This window comes from Copadichromis virginalis, linkage group LG11 (genome assembly GCF_057382275.1).
Source record: "Copadichromis virginalis isolate Kocher_CV1m ecotype Utaka linkage group LG11, C_Virginalis_male_GT1.1, whole genome shotgun sequence".
Lineage (NCBI taxonomy): Eukaryota > Metazoa > Chordata > Actinopteri > Cichliformes > Cichlidae > Copadichromis > Copadichromis virginalis.
Window position 1 is genome coordinate 21,220,603 of NC_140628.1, and position 20,857 is coordinate 21,241,459.

Here is a 20,857-nt window from a genome sequence, read left to right on the forward strand (position 1 = left end):
TCATCGACTGCAGACATTTGTCTTCATGTCTGTCTTCACACAAGTAATGCGTAAGTGTGTGTGTGTGTGTGTGTGTGTGTGTGTGTGTGTGTGAGAGAGAGAGAGAGAGAGAGAGAGAGAGAGAGAGAGTAAGAATGAGAAAAAGGGAAAATCCTCGTTGTTTTAAACCTGAAAAACAAGTCTATTATTAAAGTGTGTCGTGTGCCTGATTGATCAGCTAAGGTAAGAGTTCAACACAATTGTTTATCTCATTAGCAATAGCATTTAATCAATAGCTTTAGCATATCGTTCAAATATCGTAGTATTATGTAAGTACATTTTTAAAGACACATCTGACAAATATGAAGTCGTGGCAAAGTGAAATAGGGATGTTAATAATTATAATCACGCACACACACACACACACACACACACACACACACACACACACACACACACACACACACACACACACTTCGTATTCCCATTGTTATTAAAACATCCAACGAAAGAGCTTGGTATGAATACATACATACATATATATATATATATATATATATATATATATATATATATATATATATATATATATATATATATATATATATATATATATTTAAACTTTGAGTTTAAATACATTTTAAATGCATTTTTCATTCAATTCTTCATATCGCCAAATAATATTCCTGGGCATATTTTCTATATTATTTTTAAAAAAAATCTTTTTATCTATGTTATAAAAGAAACAATCCAATCAACCCTTTTTACTTCAAATTATATTTTAATAAGATTTTTTTTGTTTGTTTTTTGAAGTAAAAAATACATTTGTTGAGTCGTCATTAAACAATAATGAGAAATCCCGTCTTTGAAAAAAAAAAAGTGGCCTGAAACTGTTTTAATAGGCTGCTGATTTATTAATCATCATCAGATTTAATAATCGGCAGCATTACACACACGCTGACTGCAACCCAGAAATGTTTCTATGTCGAATTCATAAAGTAAGAGCGCGTAACCAATCAGTTCGTTAACCTCTCTTCACCTCTCGCTCAAAGTATTGGGCTTCAGTAATCCAATATCACAATTACCTCAAAATATCTCATTTCCAAACGAGATCAATTAAAATTCTGCAGCAGCAAATTGCAGGTTAAAAAGCTCATCTAATAACTGGAGGAATAAAAAAAAATGTGTTGTGTAAAATAAGACTGCGTGACTGAAGTAATATAAGTCATGCTATTAACTTAACCGTGCTGAAGGCCTGTGAGGCCGGTTGCTCTTTTTTTCTGTCCGGTTATATTTGAAGGATGGACCTGTGCCATAAAAAGGAGCATTTTTAACGCTAACCAGGCAGCACCCTCTGGTGAGTGTCACCCTCTCTTCTCAGTCACATTGTGCCGTCCAGGGTAACAAACAACACTGACTTTATTGTCTATTTCAGAGTTTCGTCAGGATACTTTCTAACACCGCTCATTATTTCGAAATCTAGAAATTGCATTTTACGCATTTTGCTGGCTGGCTTCTTTGCAATAAATGAGGTTGTTTTAAATATTCTCCCACCATGAGATGGATTCAAAATCTTCCCCATGTGTGAATTGTCTACAAGTGCGAGGCTTCTTCTTGTTGGGTTGTGCCATTGCTCCCCCTAACAGCCACACAGGTAAATGCACCTCACTCCAAAACGTCCTGTATTGTGCAGACCTGAAGGTTGCTGCTGGATTAATCAGTAAAAGAGTGAAAACAGGCCTGCTGTTTAGTTTGATTTGAATCTTTAAACTTTATCTTTAAATGTAAATTATAGCGCTTGACAAGGAGGAAACTGGAGCCAAGAACATTTACAAGATAGCCTAACGAATGTGTGGCCTACAGCCTAACTGGCTAAAAATAAGAAGACGGGGGAAAAGACGAAAAGTGAAGCTTAACTCATCATGCTGCACAAAATGACTCTGGGTTTAATGCTGGACGTTAGCACTCTTCTATGTTCTTGTGTATTTGCATAGCTGGATGTTGGCGTTGAAGGTTGTGCAATGAACTTCAGACAAGAGCAAAGATCTTTATTTGTTGCAGCTGAAGGCAGACTCCTGGCACCCACGAGCAAACTGGAATGTTCGAAAGGAGCTGCCTTTTTCCAGCTTTGGATATTTTTGCTTTTCTTGATCAGAGATACGGAGTCATGCCTAAACACACTCAACACTGGATCAAATCCACTGCTCGCATGCATTTGTCTGTCAGGATAATAGGGGCTGAAATCCACACTTATCTAATCATCCACGTGGGATTGATTTTAGCCCAACTGCTGTCTTCATTTGCTAAACTTAAAGATGAACACGAGGCTGAATTTTCGAATCCAGAAAGTTTTATTAAGGCATTTAATTAGACTTTTTTTAAAAACCAAAAAACAAACAACCTATATTCTATTTTATTTGCTCCGACAGATGCACCCAGAGTCCAGTTTTCTGTCCATTTTTAAATTTCATTACAGCAAACATTCAGATTTTCATTAAACTGAAATAAATATCGTACGATCTCTTTGCTGGTCAAAGCCACATTATGAATTAGCCTACTTTAAAACGAGCGCATGACAACTCCTTAGGGGTTACCGATATAGTTTTAACTACTTAAAGAAGACAGAGAGACACGTTTCTAGTAATATTTGGCTATCTTGAAAATCTTTCTGTCCTCCAAATCATTCCCATTTTTTCCTCCCGAGTCATCGTGCATGGTCCAGGCTCATAGACGCAGAGCTGTTGCAAAGTGAGCAGTCTGTATGCTGTATTCATTTAATCCTCGTACATATTAAGAAGTGCTGGAAAATAAAACTATTTCGTTGTTTGTTTCCACTTGAACATTTGTCTTTGAAGGTGAGTGCTGCGTTTCACGTGTAAACAAAAGAGACCCACTCCGAAAAAAATAAATCGAAACACTTTTTTGGATTTGTTTTTAAACTTGCAATGCTCGGTACATAATATTTTAATTTCTGACATGTTGCTTGAGATACACACAAAATGTCATTATCCATCTACTGTTAAAATACCTGTAATATAATCACAAATGCGTCATGAATCAACCATAATATGCAGGTAAAATGTTACTTTACTTACACTTTAGATAATTCCCTCTTTTGAAATCTAATTAGGGAGCAGGAAAAGTCCAGGAGTTAAACAAAACATATGTCGACCGAAAGTTCTCGGCAATCGAGGAAACGCTTTCTTTTTAAAAGCACCCATCATCGTCCTAGCTGCCAGTCTAAATGTGTGTTTTTAATACATTTTCGGTTTTTGTTACATTGAATATCTGCATTCCTTAAAAAAAAATCCTTTTACACTTTGCATCTGAGCCAACTTTCGCTTTCTTATGATTATCTGAGCAACGTAAAATCAATCAATCATTAAATATTTTAATTAAAATTTACAACCCACTCGTTATGCTGACATAATACATCATTTTAGTTGTCTAAATGAACATTTTCTGTCAATTTCTGTAATGAAATTGTCATTATAGAAAAAATAAAGTGTCCATCTTCCTATATGTATTTTCTTTATATGGGAAACACCTAGAAATCTACTCTCGCAGACAAGCATGCATGTAAATGATTACAGCCTACAGTGAAGCCTTCTCATATCAATTAGTGTGTCAATTTATATTTTAATGTACGGCTTTAACATTGCATGTCCTTTTTTTTTTTTTTTTACCTGCATTGAATATCTATTTAAATATAACATGATTTAAGGATGTGACAGACCGATTCACACCTGCAGGCTCGGTTTAATACAGATGCTGCTATAAATACGACGGGACGAATAATTAGCAAAAGAATTTAAACTGGGTGAAACTGTTCGAGACGATTTTAACAATGAAATTAATATTAGTGCCATAGCAATAAGCACACGCAGTCCGTTCAAATCAGCGAGACAGCCACGTGGGTGAAATATTAGAGTCTCTTAATGCTTCCGTGCAGATGACAAATTCACAGGCTTTCATATATTTGGACGAAATTCTAAAATTGGCTGCACAACGGGTTTAGTGATATGTGACACATGTGCCCACTTAGTCAGCAGTGATGACAAATGAAAATGGGTTGGAGTGTGGGAAATCGCCCGTGTCCAAAGGTTTATATTGGGCGTTGCAATGAGAGAACAAGCGATCCAAAGACTGGAACCCCTTCGACAAATACCTCTATTATCCATAGTACATGAACACGTAAATGTCTACATTAAACATCAAACACACACACACACACACACACACACACACACACACACACACACACACACACACACACACACATATATATATATATATAATTTTTTTCAACTTTTACGCAAAAACAAAATCAAAAACAAAAAAACAAACTGCGGTTCAATGTATTTTTGGGGGAAATGTGGTATTAAATAGAAAAGTATGTTTTAACGATCATGGAAATGCTGGTCTGAACAAAAAACTTTACAAATATAGAAATATATAGAAATATAAATCTGTGCGGATGCCTGAAAAACAAAAGTACACAATGTCTCGCATCGCCCCACACTTGGGGACTTGATTGGTCGCCATATAACCAGAGGAGCTATATTAAATCCACAGACAAGAAATAATCCCATTTTACAGGCTTCTAATTTCTTAATAAATTTACGCATGTGTGACTGAGCACCATTTTTTTTTTCAAAACTGGAATCTGTCAAGCTATCAAACTCAACAGATCATCTGTTCTATCTAAATGCTGTCATCTGTGTCTCAAAGTTTAACCCTTACGTGCGTAACCGGGTGTGTATCTTTGCTGCTGACGAGGCCGAAAACCTGATCTTCATCTTCAAAAGCGCTCAGGCGTCTGTGCTGAGGTCGGGGTTAAGGCGAATGTTAGGTTTAAAAACAATAAAAAGAAAGAAAGAAAGAAAGAAAGAAAGAAAGAAAGAAAGAAAGAAAGAAAGAAAGAAAGAAAGAAAGAAAGAAAGAAAGAAAGAAAGAAAGAAAGAAAGAAACCAAAAATAAATAAATAAAAAATAAAATAATATAATTGCAGGTATGCTTGGCCTGCGTAAAAATTGATATAATTGAGGGGTTTTCCACCCTGTAGCATGGCACTAATAGGCCTTCAGCCAGATAACCCCACTGGAACAATGAAAATCAGTGTATAAGAGGCTCAGCTCTTCCAGCATATCCAAAATAGTTCTGAGCAAAATTCCGTTTCAGTATTTTTCCTTTTCCACACGGCCAAAGATCGACTTCATAAACTCTTTCACTCATATAACCTACACGTTGAGACGTAGGCTATCTGTCATTTTGTGCCAGTGGTCACATGGCTTTGGCCCTCAGGAATGGATAGAGATGGATCCCCACGTCAGCTTGTACGTCTAAGGATTTCTGCTCCACCAGTCTGCCTCAAAGTGACTGGAGCGCAGCGTCGCGGAGGAACTATGCAAGGATTATTATAGGACGTTTTCAGCCACAGAATATGGATTTTGATGAACGGATCTCTGGCTCCAATATGTATTTACCGAGCTGCACTTACTACGTCTCCGGAGCAGAGTTCTCGGGTCTCCCTCATTATTTAACCCAGAGCCAGTCCTCTTGCCCCATGACATACTCCTACCAGTCCTCAGCTCTTCCACAGGTCCCATCCGTGAGAGATGTGGCTTTCAGAGACTATGGCATTGATACTTCAAGTAAATGGCACCACAGCAGGGGGAGCCTATCGCACTGCTTCGCTGAGGACATCGTGCACAGGGAAAGCTGGACGAGCCCGACCTCTCGGGGGGGAGAGATCCTGGTGAAAGGCAGCCCCAGCGCCAGCCACTGCAGCTCCTCCAACCCGACGCCCAGCTTCTATGGCAGCGTTGGCAGGAACGGGGTCCTGCCACAGGCGTTCGATCAGTTTTTCGACACTGCTTACGGGAGCGCAGAGAACGGCGCAACGCCGACGGCACACGCGACAGACACGGAGAGACACGCCAAAGCAAGCCCAGCTCCTGCGCACCCGGGCTCCGACACGGCGGAGAGCTGCAGCCCCAAGTCGTCTTCCGGCCACAGCGAGGAGAAGCAGAGCAAAAGCAGCAGTGAGTGAACCTGCTTAATGCACAGAGAAAAATCTTACGCCTTGCTCTTAAAGCTTTTTATATGCAGTTTTATAAGCACGTAAGGTTTATGGAGGGCCTGCAGATTTACCCTACAACAAAACTATGTTATAAACGACAAGATCACGTGCTTGGGATTGAAATTGGCCGTGAAGACTTTGGCGTTAAGCTGGTCTTCAAGATTTCCAACATGGCCTCTGTTTTTCCCCTTCATTTGTGCACTTGTATGGACTTTTATAATTACCTTGTAAAACATTTATATGCCAAATGTTAATTTTTATTTTCTTTTTTTTAAATACTACTGACATAACAGCCTAACAGCGACCTAGAAATTTAAAACACACCACAGAGCCTCTGCATTGATTATAAGCCATTTTTGGATCATTTTAAGATTTAGCATTCTTGTTTATTCTGCGCAGTGCAAAGTGGAGTGCGTTGGGCGTTTAAATCTGACTCTGGACAAGAGTTTAGGCTTAACCCTGCTTCTTTGGATAAATATTTACAAATTCACTGGATTTGCAAGGCTTTAATGCACCAGCTGCTACAGTGCTAAAGCTAAAATAACTGCTCTCTACCCACAGCGAGATCAATAGGGAACAGTAAAAGAATACCAGATACATGATACTCCCATGTGTCGTTTAGGCCTACGCCTTCAATCCCCAAAACAACCAAGATGATCCCCCCCCCCCCTCCCCCCTCACTTCACAGATTTCACTATCAATCCCAGCCTTTGTTTACAAGTCTTGATCCTGTAGGCCTGAGTGTAGGGGGAAGATACTTGAACTCCAAAGCTGGGGCTGCTTATCAGCGAGAAATACACTGGCGATCTCACGCGGGTGCAAAGGGGTCCATGTTAATCTTAAGTGACGATCTTTTGCCTTTTGTTGTCTTCCAGGTGGCCAGAGGACGCGCAAGAAGAGATGTCCATACTCCAAATATCAGATCAGGGAACTGGAAAGAGAGTTCTTCTTCAGTGTTTACATCAACAAAGAGAAGCGTCTGCAGCTTTCGCGGATGCTCAACCTGACAGATCGCCAGGTCAAGATTTGGTTCCAAAACAGAAGGATGAAGGAGAAGAAACTGAACAGAGACCGTTTACAGTACTACACCACGAACCCCCTGCTATAAAAAAAAACTGAACAAAGACAGCGGACACGCACCTCTCTCTTTTACACACACATCTATATCATTACCTGGACAGGAGGACGAGATTTTAAAGTGCCACTCTCCATCAATAATTATTTATATACCTTTAACACAATTTGCTCTATTATTATTATTATTATTATTATTATTATTATTATTATTATTATTATTATTATTATTATTATTATTATTATTAAGCTCGACAGATGTTAAAGTCTAATGGTTGCATGGGGGTGCTTGCGCAGAAAACCACATCTGTCTGATTTCCCTTCATTTTATTTAATAATATACATCAAGATGCATTAAAAAAAATCCTATTTTGTTCCACTATATGATTAAAGTTTACTTGCGCACGCACGTGTATCTTTCTGTCCCCTTTAATGGATCTTGATTTGGCCCAATTTTAGCGCGAACACAGATCTTTTGCGGGCCGAAACTTTTGACTCCCCCCCCCCCCCCCCCCCCGGCCGCCATCTTTTCAGTGTTCCTGTGCAAATACAAGAAGTCTGGGGATTTAAAAACGTTTTTTTTCTAGGTTTTGGAGTTACTAACAGACCCCCCTCCTGATTTTTGACACCACTGATAGTGATCAGCTGGTCGAAAAACGCTTGCCACGGCATTGCATAGTTGTGGAATGAGTAAAGTCATAATCTGATACAAATTTGTTCGTCTCATGCACTTAAGTCTGAGATTCACTGATATTTAACATCTGCGCTTGACCCTACTACATGCGCTTTGTCGAGCCCTTGCTCGTAAAAGTTGGATTACTTTCCAAATTCGTCCAAAGGGCAAACCTCTGATAAAAGAGCCTCCAAAAGAAACATAATCCAATATTTTGTTTTATATGCCAGCACGTGGGTCGTATCAGATGCATGATATGTAGGTCTGACGCTTTTTATTCCCTCGTGGCTGGAAATCAGATCCTCTGCAGTTATTATTTGATATCCGTTACAAGGCTTTCATTCATTTCTGGGAGGGGGATGTGGAAAAGCTTTTTTTTGACCTTACATTCCTATTAGGTCAATCTGAAACGATCTTGACACTTTAAAAAATCGCGTAGATCTAATTAAAAAACAAATGTATTTGTTTTCTCATGTGGCTCCACGAAGTGTTGTAGCTGTTACTGGACGCTCAAGTCAGCCTGTGTCAGCCTGAACCAGCAGTAGCACATGGGGTAAATAAAGACACGGAGAAACCCCAGACTGTGAGTACAGTCACCACCAACAGTATCATCATTTATTTATTATGTGGAGTGATTTAATCCAAAGACCTTACATAAGTATGTTAGTACATAAACAAGCTGGGAATCTTACAGGCAAATGGAGGTAACTGCACATGAAAAGATGGTAAAAAAGAAAAAGTGTTCAATGTGATTTTATAATCAGCACTAGGGCCCTGAAAACAACTTGAATAGCCTGTCATAAGCTAATAAGGGCCCTGTAGCCTTCCTTATACCGTGCATCCTGTGAGGCTCCCAGGAATGCCGCTTTGATTGCTGCACATCCTCCCAGTTGCTCCAGTAACTTGGCCATAAAACGCGGATTCGTCTGGAGCGTTTGGAGTGCAGTGCAATAAAGCGTCTGAGACCAAGGTTATTAACTGTGACTAAGGGCCTGAAAAACAACGGCTGGGAGCACTGAAACTTGTGTTCACGGACCTTTCCGGCCTCATTTGTATCAGCATCTTGCCGTGGTAGGAATATTCCGTTGGTGTTGCGTTCCAGTGTGGGCCTGTTGTGTTTGCCCACTGGGTGGCGCTCCTCAGATCAATGTCATTGCCGTGAATTGAGATATGAAGGAAGTTTGACTCGACGTTCAGCCGCTTTAAATATGTAACCACCTCAGGATTTTATTGTTAAGGTAGGCACAGACATACTGTCATATTCATTTCACAGTGACAGGGATGTATTTTTCTTTTTCCCCTTCTCTTCTTGTGATTTAAGAAAGTCTATTTCCCACAACATCCAGAATCATTTCTGTCTGCATATAACTGACCTGAAGATGTTTTATTGTATGTTATCATATAATAATAAGATTTCTGGAAAAGTTCCGCAAGAAAACTGCAGAAAATTTATTTCTGTGTATATTCAATTCAGCAGTTCTCAGGTTGAAATTGTGCAAAGTAATGGGCATATCTAATGCGCATGAAGAAATAAAATCTCAAAGGTTTATATTCCAAACAGTTTGTGGGTCACTAATTTTTACAACACCATACAGTTTTGTTTTATTTTTAAATGTAGATCATACTTCATTTAGTGGAAGAGGATTTGATCATCCTTGGATACACGCTATGGGATCAATACAAATCTTTTAAAAAGTGGAAGCCATGGTTCGTTTGGTTACTTTTGTTGTCCCTTTGTGCGTGCTTTTCATTCGATTTCTAACATTTATTTAATAAAGTCAGATAAATAAAAAGCCCCCTTTTTACACCTAAGTTTTATGTGAATAATAATATGAGGGAATGATAATAATCAGCTGAAGCGCAGCACACACTTAGATCTGACGGGAAATAATCCAGAGGGGTTAATGGATATTCTCATTCATTCCAGCAAGACTGCTGCACGTTTGCCGCCATATAAAATGGCTGTATATAAACTGCAGCTCTGATTTCTAGACTTTATGGCTCCAGGCTTAAAGGGAGATAGACGTAACCGGTGTTGTATTTTAGGATAAACCCCACGATAAGCGACATTTTAGGCTGACCTAAATCTGTCGGCCACAAACCCAGCTTCTATTTTTATTTAAAGGCGTGCTTTAATGTATTATTTTTATTTGTATCTTTTATTTATTTATTTGCTTTTAACTCAACGCTTTTTGTTAACTAGTTTTAACTGACTTTGTCATGATATAAAAATGGAAAATAAAAATTAACTAAGATCCTCGATTTGCTTGCTTGGCCGGCCGACTGGGATATGATCCGTGTGTGGTTACCGGAGCACTTTTTTTTTTAGAAGTAGTACTTGTTGTTTCCTGAGAAGTGAAATATCTTTATACATTTTGTTTATTTATTCTTTTATTTTAAATACTTAATACTTAACAGCATCTCTCTCTCCATATATATATATATATATATATATATATATATATATATATATATATATATATATATATATATATATATATATATATATATATATATATATATATATATATATGAATATATGGAGAGAGAGATGCTGTTAAGTATTAAGTAAAAGTGGAGTATGTGCATATGGACCTTGGTGTTTCTGAAGAAGCAAGGAATAAATACGTGAGAAAATACGGCATCCCAGCGGTGGCGAACATAACAGTAGAATTAACAAGTTCCAATCTGTTAAATAAGAAACTACCTTCCTTGCAGTATTGCCACTATTAGGGGACGATTACGCAAATGCAGCTCCAGGGCATTGTTCAACTGTGGCGCCTTTACTTCAGTGTTCCTGCTCGCTGCCCTTATAAATGCTCAGCAGAGCATCTGCAATAAAAGTTGCCTTGTCGTGATATTTTAATCCATAATATTCACACCAAAACGTGACCTGAAGTTTTGGCATGAATGCGACAAAGTTGAGCAGCTGTCCACTCTGCTATTGGACAGTCCATGAGAAATTTTTAAAAGGTTCTGGCCAATAATATTAACAATCAGATGAGCACACGAAAGCTTAAGAGTCCCTGGACCAAAGAGTCACACACATTTTGGATCCTCGACGCATCCTGAGGCACCTCTAGAACCCCTCATTTTACAGTGCTGTAAAACTGGCCATAAAGCTATGCATTGTACATAATGGTTAGGGACAGCTTTCAACAACTGAGTTTTCAAATAGCAGTTGTTGTGCTGAACTTAAGGCAGGCACCTCGAGGCTTATAGGTGCAAGAGTTTAAGGAGATTTAAAGATTTTACTTAAACCCATCTGATACACCACTTTCCCCCCTCAAAGTTTCTCTTTACTTAGCCTAAAACAAAATATATGACACAGTGGAGATGCCTGATCGGGACTGGGAGGAGTCTGTAGTCGCCTGGTGTTTTAATTGGCTGCAGGCTACAGTGAGAAGCGTGAGTATCAGTAATTATTCAGCAATGTTTTGCACAAGAAATGTCAGCCAGAAAGGGCTATCTTCATCCACCGTCAAATTATACCACAGCGATGTCATGCCCCAACAACCAAGCTGGAAATTCCTTTTTTGTGGACTCCTTAATCAACGTGAGAACCGACAGCGGTTCGTATTACCAAAGTAACAGCGTGTACTTGCCACAGGCGTCGGAATATTCATATGGACTCTCCGGTGGCTCTTGTTTCACGGGGATCGGTAAGCGCAACGAGCCAACGACCCAAAGCGTGATCCCCTCTGCTGCTTCGTATGTTCAAGGAATGGAAACGTGGCTGGAAACGTCGAGATCCTGTCGGGTGGATCAGCCCAGCGCCCAGCATATGGCTCAGTGTTCATTCTCGCCGAGTATAAAAGAGGAGAGCGCTTACTGCCTTTATGAGTCTGATAAATGTCCTAAAGGAGCGACAGTAGATGACATATCCTACTCGAGCGCATCCTGCCCGGGTAGCGGCAACACGGTGCCAGTCCCCGGCTACTTCCGCCTGTCTCAGACATACACGTCCTCCAGGCTCTATCACGATGTCCAGCCAAACATGAATCACTTCACTCTGCAACGACCTGCCCGTTTGGACAGCCAAGCCTCCCAGCCGCCGGCCGCCTCGGCGGAGTCGGAGCATGGAGAGGGCCACGAGGAGGCGCCTGTCCCTGCGCCCTGCGCCCCGGCCAGAGGAGAGGACAGCCGCCTCTCCTCGGAAGGCTCGTCCTCTCCCGAACCAACTGAGACTTGCAGTACGGAGTGTCCAGAAAAGCTCGTAAAAGGTGAAGAGCTGGCATTAGCTGCAGAAATATGGCTAAAAAAAAAAGGAGATGCGATCATTGCTTTAAAACGTAAGATTTCTGACCGCACAAATACGCGAGGAAGATTGGTGCTTTTGGGGAACTGTCAGGCACTTAGAAGTTTATCAGAGAGGAAGAAAAATTAAACTTGGCTTATTTAAAGCAGAGATGCAGAGCTATTGTCTCTCTCAAAGGAAAAAAAACTAAACAAAAATCCCCCAAACCCCCAAAAAACAAAAACAAAAAAACAGTGATACGATGTTTTGGCTGTCAATATTAAAACAGACCTCGTGTATTTATTTTAACTGTTAATAATATAATTAACTATTATTTAGGACACACCTTAGTTATATATATATATATATATATATATATATATATATATATATATATATATATATATATATATATATATATATATATATATATATATATATATAACTATATTTGCAATAAATATATATAACATTTGCAATAAATACGTATAGTTGATAAATTATTTGAGTGAACATTTTCATGTGTGGGCACTGGCATGTTTTGTTTATGTAATGTATGTAATGTTATCCGTTCATGATTTCTAATGAATATGACGTTTGTCACACCTGTTGCCTAATATTTGGCTGATTTTCATTGTAGGGGATGGAAAGATGGAAAGTACGGCTAATTGGCTCACAGCTAAGAGTGGTCGAAAGAAGCGTTGCCCCTACACCAAGCACCAGACTCTGGAGCTGGAGAAGGAGTTTCTCTTCAACATGTACTTGACTAGAGAGCGCCGTCTGGAGATCAGCCGTAGCGTGCACCTCACTGACAGGCAAGTCAAAATCTGGTTCCAAAACAGGAGGATGAAACTGAAAAAAATGAGCCGGGAAAACAGGATCCGAGAGCTCTCCAGCAGCTTCAGTTTCTCATGAGACTGTGCGTCTTTGGCGCCCTCCTTCATCCATGCCAAGGACGCCTGTGCAGACCCCACACCCAACTGTGAGAATGAAAATAGGATCCTACTGCTAACTTATTGATTGTTGGTCTTTTTTGAATGATTTTCGTTTTCATGTCTGGTTTAATTTGTCGTGTTTGTATTTATAAATAGTTACATTTGTAACGCTGATCAGCTGAAAATGCTCTGAATGTGACCACAGTGTTTCAGAGCTTCAGGCTTGTACATATTCTTTATTCAACCTGAGTGAACCATTGGAATTTGCATGCTGGACCTTGGGGAAACTTGTGTTCCAGTTACATGTAGGTATTTGTGTGAGTGCTAAAGAAGCCCAGAGATTTGATTAATATTTGCACATTTTGCTGGTCAAATGAATAAAACCCATCCATGCAACTGCAGCCTTCTTATTTCATTCACAAAACCAGAGCAGGAGCTGCGGGTTGTTAAAATTTTAAAGCTGGCACCGGTACAGCGCAAATGCATTTGTGCTCTTTGTACTTTAAATTGGGTTTTTTTACACTTTTACTGCGTGACGTTCTTCACGGTTTAGGCCTTCGGCAGATGCCTGTTACTTCGTTGTTTTTGTCCTTGACATTATATCTAAATGTGCCACACAAAGCGTGGAATAACAGTGACTCCTTTGATTGCGATTTTCTGAACTATCTGAAATTGTTATTACGTTAGGTTTTCTTGCATTCAATTTTTTAAATAGTAAAATCCATAATCTAGACGCCTAAGCAATAACGCACTCTGACTAATTTGACGAAAAGCAGCTCCAAATGGGGGGCTATAAAGCCGTTTTGGTGCATGATATCAACTTGTGGTTGCTAACTGCCTGTACACTGAGTTCTTCGCCTTTGGAAATTTCTAAAATTGTTACTAGTAATAAAACAGGCTACACCTAAGCAAAATTTCACACTTAAAAAGAAAGAAAGAAAAGAAATCAAAAACCCCAGAAGAGGAGAGCGGGCTGTGGAGTGGTTTAGGTAGTCTCATGTTGTTGGGCTATATTATTTCTCCCACAACACAAAACTGCCTTGATTACCTCAGTAAAACTCGTCACATCATGAAAAGTGAATCGCTCTTAATTACTAATTGCATTTATTAATTGCTCGGCGCACACTGCTTCAGAGGCATAAAAGGTATTATTCCAAAAAGTGCAATAATGTGTTTTATGGCTTTGCGCAAAGGGGATAGACCACTTTTTTCCCCCTTCTTTTTGGTTATAAAGCCAAGTCCACATGACTACACTTTGGGATTTAAAAAATAATAAAAAGAAACACCAAGTTTTAACCACGTCCATAATTTTAAGGTCACCGCTCTGTATGATTGTGAGTACATGTGTGTAAAATAGCAGTGTTGGAAGCAGGAATATGAAAGAATTCGCAGTGGTATGCGTCCTGGAGAGGGGGAAAGGACAGACAAGGCCTCGGTTATGATCATTGCAGTCTGCCAGTTGCCTCCAAATGCCGGATGCGTCTGCCTGAGCCAGAGAAAGGACACAAAGGCTGAGCTTTATTGGTGATATTTAGCTTAGACAGCCAGGTTGTAACCTTAAGAAAAACAACCCAATTGCCCGTGATAAAAGGGGCCTGGTATATGGCACCCAAATAACCTCATCCCACTTTCCGTTTTAGATTGCCTTCAAAGTGGACCCACAGACACGCAGACGCAACTATGTGCGTTTTGGAAACTGTCCCAGAATGTTTAAATCTTCCAAAGCCTGGTGATTCTTTAATGACGTGTTTGCTGCTTTTGTATATATAAAAAAGTAAAATCTTGACATATTTTATCTGCCGCTACCACGAGCCTAATTTTTGTACATATTAGAAGTTTTATAGAGGTCATTAAAGTATTACAGTCTGTTTTTTTGATGGGGGGTAAATAACCCTATGATGCTTTTTTATGAATACATACATGCATACATATATATATATATACATATATATATATATTCAGCTGAAGACCTTGTTTGATGTTTTTACAAATGGATACTTTAAAGGATTATTACCCCCGTCCCTATTTACAGCTAGATTTGATTACACTAACATACGCTCTCTTGACAAAATTCATAACGTTTATTGCTTATAAACGAAATAGTTCCCAATAAAAGCGCGGGGATTTGCTATTAAAATATGGTGGGGGAAAATGGTGGCCATTTAGCCGAGCGCTAGGCTGATTTATTATTTATTGTTCTGTCCCACGGTCACGTGTTTGGGGCGCCCTATCCAGTCTTGGGCAAGGTTCAACTTACTGGACGCATTGAGTTTCTAGCTGGCGCACGACAGCAGCAGCTTATCATGCAATGAAACGTTTTTTTCTAAACGCTGCAGGACTGTAGAGTGCCGTTTTCTGACTTTGCGTCTTTGCAATGTCGACTTTGGGGACCAGTTATTACATTGACTCGCGCATTCTTCCCGAGCAGGAGGATATGGCACCGAGGTATTCCTCGTCAGCCGCAGGGGTGGAGCAGGCGGTGGTCACCGAATATGGCGGACAGGAGTCTTGCCCATTGCAGGCGAAATCTTCTATTTTTGGTGGCTCTTGGAGTGCCATCTCGGCCCACACTCCAAACACGACCGCTCCGACATATATACATCACCCTTACCCGAGTGGGGACAGCGATGGCATGTTTACGCGCTCTTGGGCGCTGGATCCGGTCTCTGCGTCCCTGTGTTTGACGGGATTACCATCGACAGGCATGCACTATGAGATAAAACCGGAACCCCTGATTGGGACTGCGGAATGCACAACTTTGGAGACGCACACGCATCTTTTGTCTGACACTGAAAACGGTGCGTCTCTAGTGGAGATTCCCTGCGAAACTGCGTCTAAAGCCACTGAAGATAATCCGTCAGTAGAGGAAAAAAGGAAGGTGGATCCAAGTAAGCAATGCAGGGTTTGGATTTTTATTATTGTCACTCGATGTAAACATTTAGATAGCATAAGCAAAAGGGTTTAATTTTTCGCGAATGTGGAGGATTTGTTTTGAATGCCATTGGCTTGTATCATCTTGAAAACGCGTATGACGCTATTATAAGAGTGCATTGTTTCAAAGGTACGGAGACATAGCGGTCTCCTAGCTGATTAACATCATATCCAAAATAAATAAATAAATAAAATAATAAATAAGGTGACTATGACCCTAATATTCACGTCAGATTCTGCGCATTTTTCCAAATTCGGCAGAAATATTGCCAGAGAAAAACCTCAAAATTGCCTCTCAGCAGACAAAAAAGAATGTCTCTAAAGAAAAAAGTCATACTGTGCGTAAAACGAATAAGCAGGACTTGTTTTATTTTTGTTTTGTTTTGTTAATTTTACACTAATCTCGATAGCGTTAACTCTCTTGTCTCATGGTTTCCAGATAACCCGTCATCCAACTGGCTTCACGCAAAGCCCACCAGAAAAAAACGTTGCCCGTATACAAAGCATCAAATCCTCGAACTGGAAAAGGAGTTTCTGTTTAACATGTACCTTCCCCGGGATCGTAGATACGAGATAGCGAGACTGTTGAATTTGACCGAGAGACAGGTAAAAATCTGGTTTCAGAACCGCAGGATGAAGATGAAGAAAGAAAACAAAGACCGGCGAAGAGACAGTTAACTGTTTTCATTTTTTCTTTGTTTTTTCTTGGACAGACCTGGGATTAGAGCCTGGTTGGTGAGGGGTTGAAAGGGAAAACTGGTGTCTGTCCTTAATGTTCCTGTAACACATGTTGTTGTAAAGTTAGTGCTGTTGAAACAATGCTGGGTGTTTTTTTTCTTATAATATTGAGAGGAACAAGTGTTTTATGAGAACTTAGATGTGTTGTACTGCCGCACACAGATAGCTACCTTAGGCCATTTGTTATTTGCATGGATCTGTTGACTACCTGAATGTCTTTCAGCTACCTATTTGCATTATTTAAGTTATTGTTTTGGTAACTTGATATTGTTTTTTTAATAGTAAGATTTTGATGCATTTGTGAACATACTGCGCACACGGAAAATACCTCATCGTTCTTGATTTAACCTAAAATAAAGTGTAGTTTGTGTAGCATTAAAGAAAAGTAGTAATGTGATGTCATTTTTGTATTTAATTTCTCCCAACAATAATACACAAATATAAACCAACATTTAAATTCCTAAATGGTGCTAGAGGATTTTGTTTTTAAATGCTCCTTTGTTTCGATCGTGAAATGTTTTCAAATCCTTTTTTATCTTTTCTTTTTTCTCTTTTGAAGTTAAAGCTTTTGCTTCTGTTATATACAAATTAAATGAAGTGGGGGAAATGTTTTATTGCAGGAAGAAAACGATAAAAATAGACTTTTACTACAAGTTCTGGGCTGTAACCATCGAGCTTTATGGCGCAAACAACCCAAATGAACCACCGAAACTTCCCAAGCTAAGGTTTGCCAAGTTAGCCATTCTCTCTCTCTCTCTCTCTCTCTCTCTCTCTCTCTCTCTCTCTCTCTCTCTCTCTCTCTCTTTAACTCAAAAAAGTCCTATGCCAAGGCCTGCTGGTATAAATTTGTATTTTAATAATTATCTATGTATTGCAATTAAAAAAGCTACTCTTACGGACGAGCGAGAAATCTTTAAGATATGGTCAGCATTTGATAATAGTCCTTCTCTGCTTATTAAACTGAATATTTATTACAAAGCAGTAAAACGGTCACAATTACGTAAATTGTCCTTAATCCTTAAATCCTTAAAAAAAGAAAGAAAGAAAAAGGAAAAACAAAATAAAAGCGTTCGACTGCAAACAGCAGAGGCCTACCTGTATCTAAGAGAAAGTTAAAAGAGATTATTGTTCCACTTTAGTATTGTACGTGATTTTATTTTTCTTATTTGTCTGCAGGATACTGTGGGCCAATAGTCAGATATGTAATATTTGTCCATTTGCACACACACACACACACACACACACACACACACACACACACACACACACACACACACACACACACACACACACACACACACACACACAAGGGGTGGGGGGTGCAAATGGTTCTGTTTTAAAACGTCTAATTACTTTACAGCCACCCACCAACAATTAGACCGTCTCGGTCAAAAAAGCTTGTTGTTTTGTCACTACAGCAGACACACTATTGCAGCATGTCTGACAAACTGAGGAATCTGCCAATAAAAATGACCGTTTATAAAAATAACATTGAATGACCAAACAGATTTTTCTTTCTGGTAAAGCTGACTATTTTAATTTACACTTAAACAAATAAACGGGGTCAAACACTGTGCTGGTGATGGTGTTGAAGCTCCATGCTTTGGTGAATGCTGCTGCTCTCTGACCACCAGCAGGTGGAGGCAGCGGCTAATCTGAAGAACAGTGCTCAAAAAGGATGATGCGTTCATGATGATGCGACTAAACACCACTCCCCACCGATTTCAGACCTCTACTTCATAAATATGAATATCTAACCCATGTTTCAGCTTCATTTATGATTATTTTACTCATATCATGCTTTAAAAATTGTTATATAGTTAAAAACAGACTTTGTTATTCACCAATTTTGACCTGTTTAGTCTGGTTTGAGAAAAATATAGCAAATATGAAGGGGTTATCTCATGAATCCAGCCCATGTACAGTTTAAAAGATTATTTACACATACGGCTTTATCTCATGCAACAAAAATGAAAGTAAAAGGCTGGTTACACTCAAAATCAAGCCTACATATTTTTATTTTGTCACTCAGCAGTAGTACTAGGATGCTTTAAATAATAATATATGTAAGAAAAATCTCGATCATCTGTCATCATGCCATTTATTTGTATAGAGAAGCAGTTAGCCCCAAGATCTAATTTGCGTATTATTTCCTCAACTGTGCTAGCTTGTGTGGGTGTGGGATGCTCTTGAATGTAATGGAACTAAGTGCCCTGTAGTGTTCAAAATCATTCAATCATGCAAATCAAGCTCAGGTTTAGATCCTGTGGCACCATCCGCACCACAGACCTCTGTTCAGGATCGATGCCTGGAGATATCTGTGAGTAGCATTTAGTTCCATTATGTTCAAAAGAAGGCGGGCGTCTCTGTAGCTCACACCAAAAATAATCTAGATGGATAAATAGCACTACTGAGCAGGGGAAAGCTCACATTTGATTTTTGCTGTGACCTCCCCCTTTATTCCTGCACTCACATGCCTACAGATAATTTACACCAAAATGCTCCACCGATCATGATTACTGCCACATGATTAAGTTTGTCTCGGGAGCATGGCCGTTAGCTTATGTCTCATGATAGACTTGAGGTCCTGAAAAACCGACAGTAGGCTCCTCTTCTTTCACTACAGTTCCTCCATTTCTCCCTCTGTCACCTGAAACGGTCATCCATGTGTAGATCAGTATGTGTCTTTATCAGTTTGTGAGGTGGAAGAAGGGATACTTTGAGGACAAATTCAAAAACATAAACATTATGCATATGCTGTTTTACTGCGCTGTTATGGCATCTGTGAACTCTCCTTAAGACACAAGAAAACACTGTTGTGTGCAAATGGCCGAAGGTTCCGGTCTGATCCTCATGAATGTTAGGCTGGATAGTTTCAGTGCAAACAGCCATGCCGGGAGTCCTGCTGCAGAAAAACAAAGTTCCTTAGACGTTGTTTGCCGTGACCTTTGGTGACCCCTATACATCAAACCTCATGACACCAGCAGTGGCAGAGGAGGCTGTAAGTCAAATCTGGAATAGAAGTTCAGAGGAGTAAAGTCGTGAGCACATGGGAATCTGTTCCATCCACTTATCCTCAGTGCCAGTAGCCTGTTGTTTTGGACAAATCCCAAAGAGAACGTGGAAAGTGAGGTTAACTTTGTAATATGTGTCTGGGTTAGCAGAAGCCCAAACATTTTGCAGATATAATGGATTGACCTACGAGGCGAACCATGGAAAAAACCTTAGATTTATCGTGTCTTCAGGGGAAAGACTCTTTCTTTAAAGCTTATGCTTACCGGCCATTTGTTCTCAGCAGTCTCACATCAGTTTGCATCAAAACCTCCCTCATGTACATTTTTCCTTTCACGTGGGGTGTGATTAAGCAGAGATAGCCCACTTGAGTCTGGCTGTCTCCTAAAAGTGGGTTATAGGTGGGAGAGGTGTCATCTTACTGGGAAGCACAGGAAACGCTTCAAACCTTATATCTATATATCTATATCTATAAATATATATATGAATAAAGCTGGTCGTATATATATGTATATATACACCAGCTTTATTCATGAACGCCATTTATTTATTTGCTTTCATCACCAAAAATGGAATTTTATGAGATTTCATTTATTTATTTATTTTCACATGTCGACTTAGAGGGAAAAATAATGTTTGATTTGCAGGCCTATAGTGCGCCTGGAGTATCTGTCAAATCTTCCCATGAATCCAGGCGGCTCAATAAATAAAAGCGTAATATGAAAATGCTGTCGTCGTGAACGCTGCTTTGTTTCCAGGACACACACACACACACACACACACACACACACACACACACACACACACACACACACACACACACACACACACAGGCTCAACCCTAAATGTGTTTTCCAGAGTATTATAGCTACTGTGCGCCTTGAATGCACCCATGCAATTTCGTTTTAAGTGTCCTCTCGCAGGGAGAGCATGCTGTGATATGATGCAGCGCAAACGACAAAAAGATGCAGCAAACACTCAGGCCTCTCCACCATTCCAAATCACCTTTATTTTACACACATGATTATACCATTATTATAATTATTAAATATATTTTTCACGCTTAAAAACAAACAAATAATAAAATAAAATCCAAAACAAAAGCACATGGACACGCTGTAATTTTCCAGCTACTAAAAATTTCTATTTTTTAATACGTTTAATATCACGGTATCTGTCTGAAAACAGAATATGTG

General features: G+C 39.5%; 3 protein-coding genes across 3 annotated transcripts; all 3 read left to right on the top strand.

Moving 5' to 3' along the window:
- Positions 1-5,283: 5,283 nt before the first annotated feature.
- hoxa11b (homeobox A11b) lies at positions 5,284-9,366 on the top strand. Its single transcript, XM_085473616.1, has 2 exons — positions 5,284-6,023; positions 6,937-9,366. Exons 1-2 carry the CDS (start codon positions 5,423-5,425, stop codon positions 7,167-7,169), a joined length of 834 nt encoding a protein of 277 aa, XP_085329742.1. The 5' UTR covers positions 5,284-5,422; the 3' UTR covers positions 7,170-9,366.
- A 1,854-nt stretch (positions 9,367-11,220) lies between these two features.
- hoxa10b (homeobox A10b) lies at positions 11,221-13,376 on the top strand. The gene is made up of 2 exons (XM_085473617.1): positions 11,221-12,031; positions 12,686-13,376. Exons 1-2 carry the CDS (start codon positions 11,257-11,259, stop codon positions 12,958-12,960), a joined length of 1,050 nt encoding a protein of 349 aa, XP_085329743.1. The 5' UTR covers positions 11,221-11,256; the 3' UTR covers positions 12,961-13,376.
- A 1,542-nt stretch (positions 13,377-14,918) lies between these two features.
- On the top strand, positions 14,919-16,641 carry hoxa9b (homeobox A9b). Its single transcript, XM_085473618.1, has 2 exons — positions 14,919-15,868; positions 16,351-16,641. Exons 1-2 carry the CDS (start codon positions 15,355-15,357, stop codon positions 16,587-16,589), a joined length of 753 nt encoding a protein of 250 aa, XP_085329744.1. The 5' UTR covers positions 14,919-15,354; the 3' UTR covers positions 16,590-16,641.
- Positions 16,642-20,857: the final 4,216 nt, after the last annotated feature.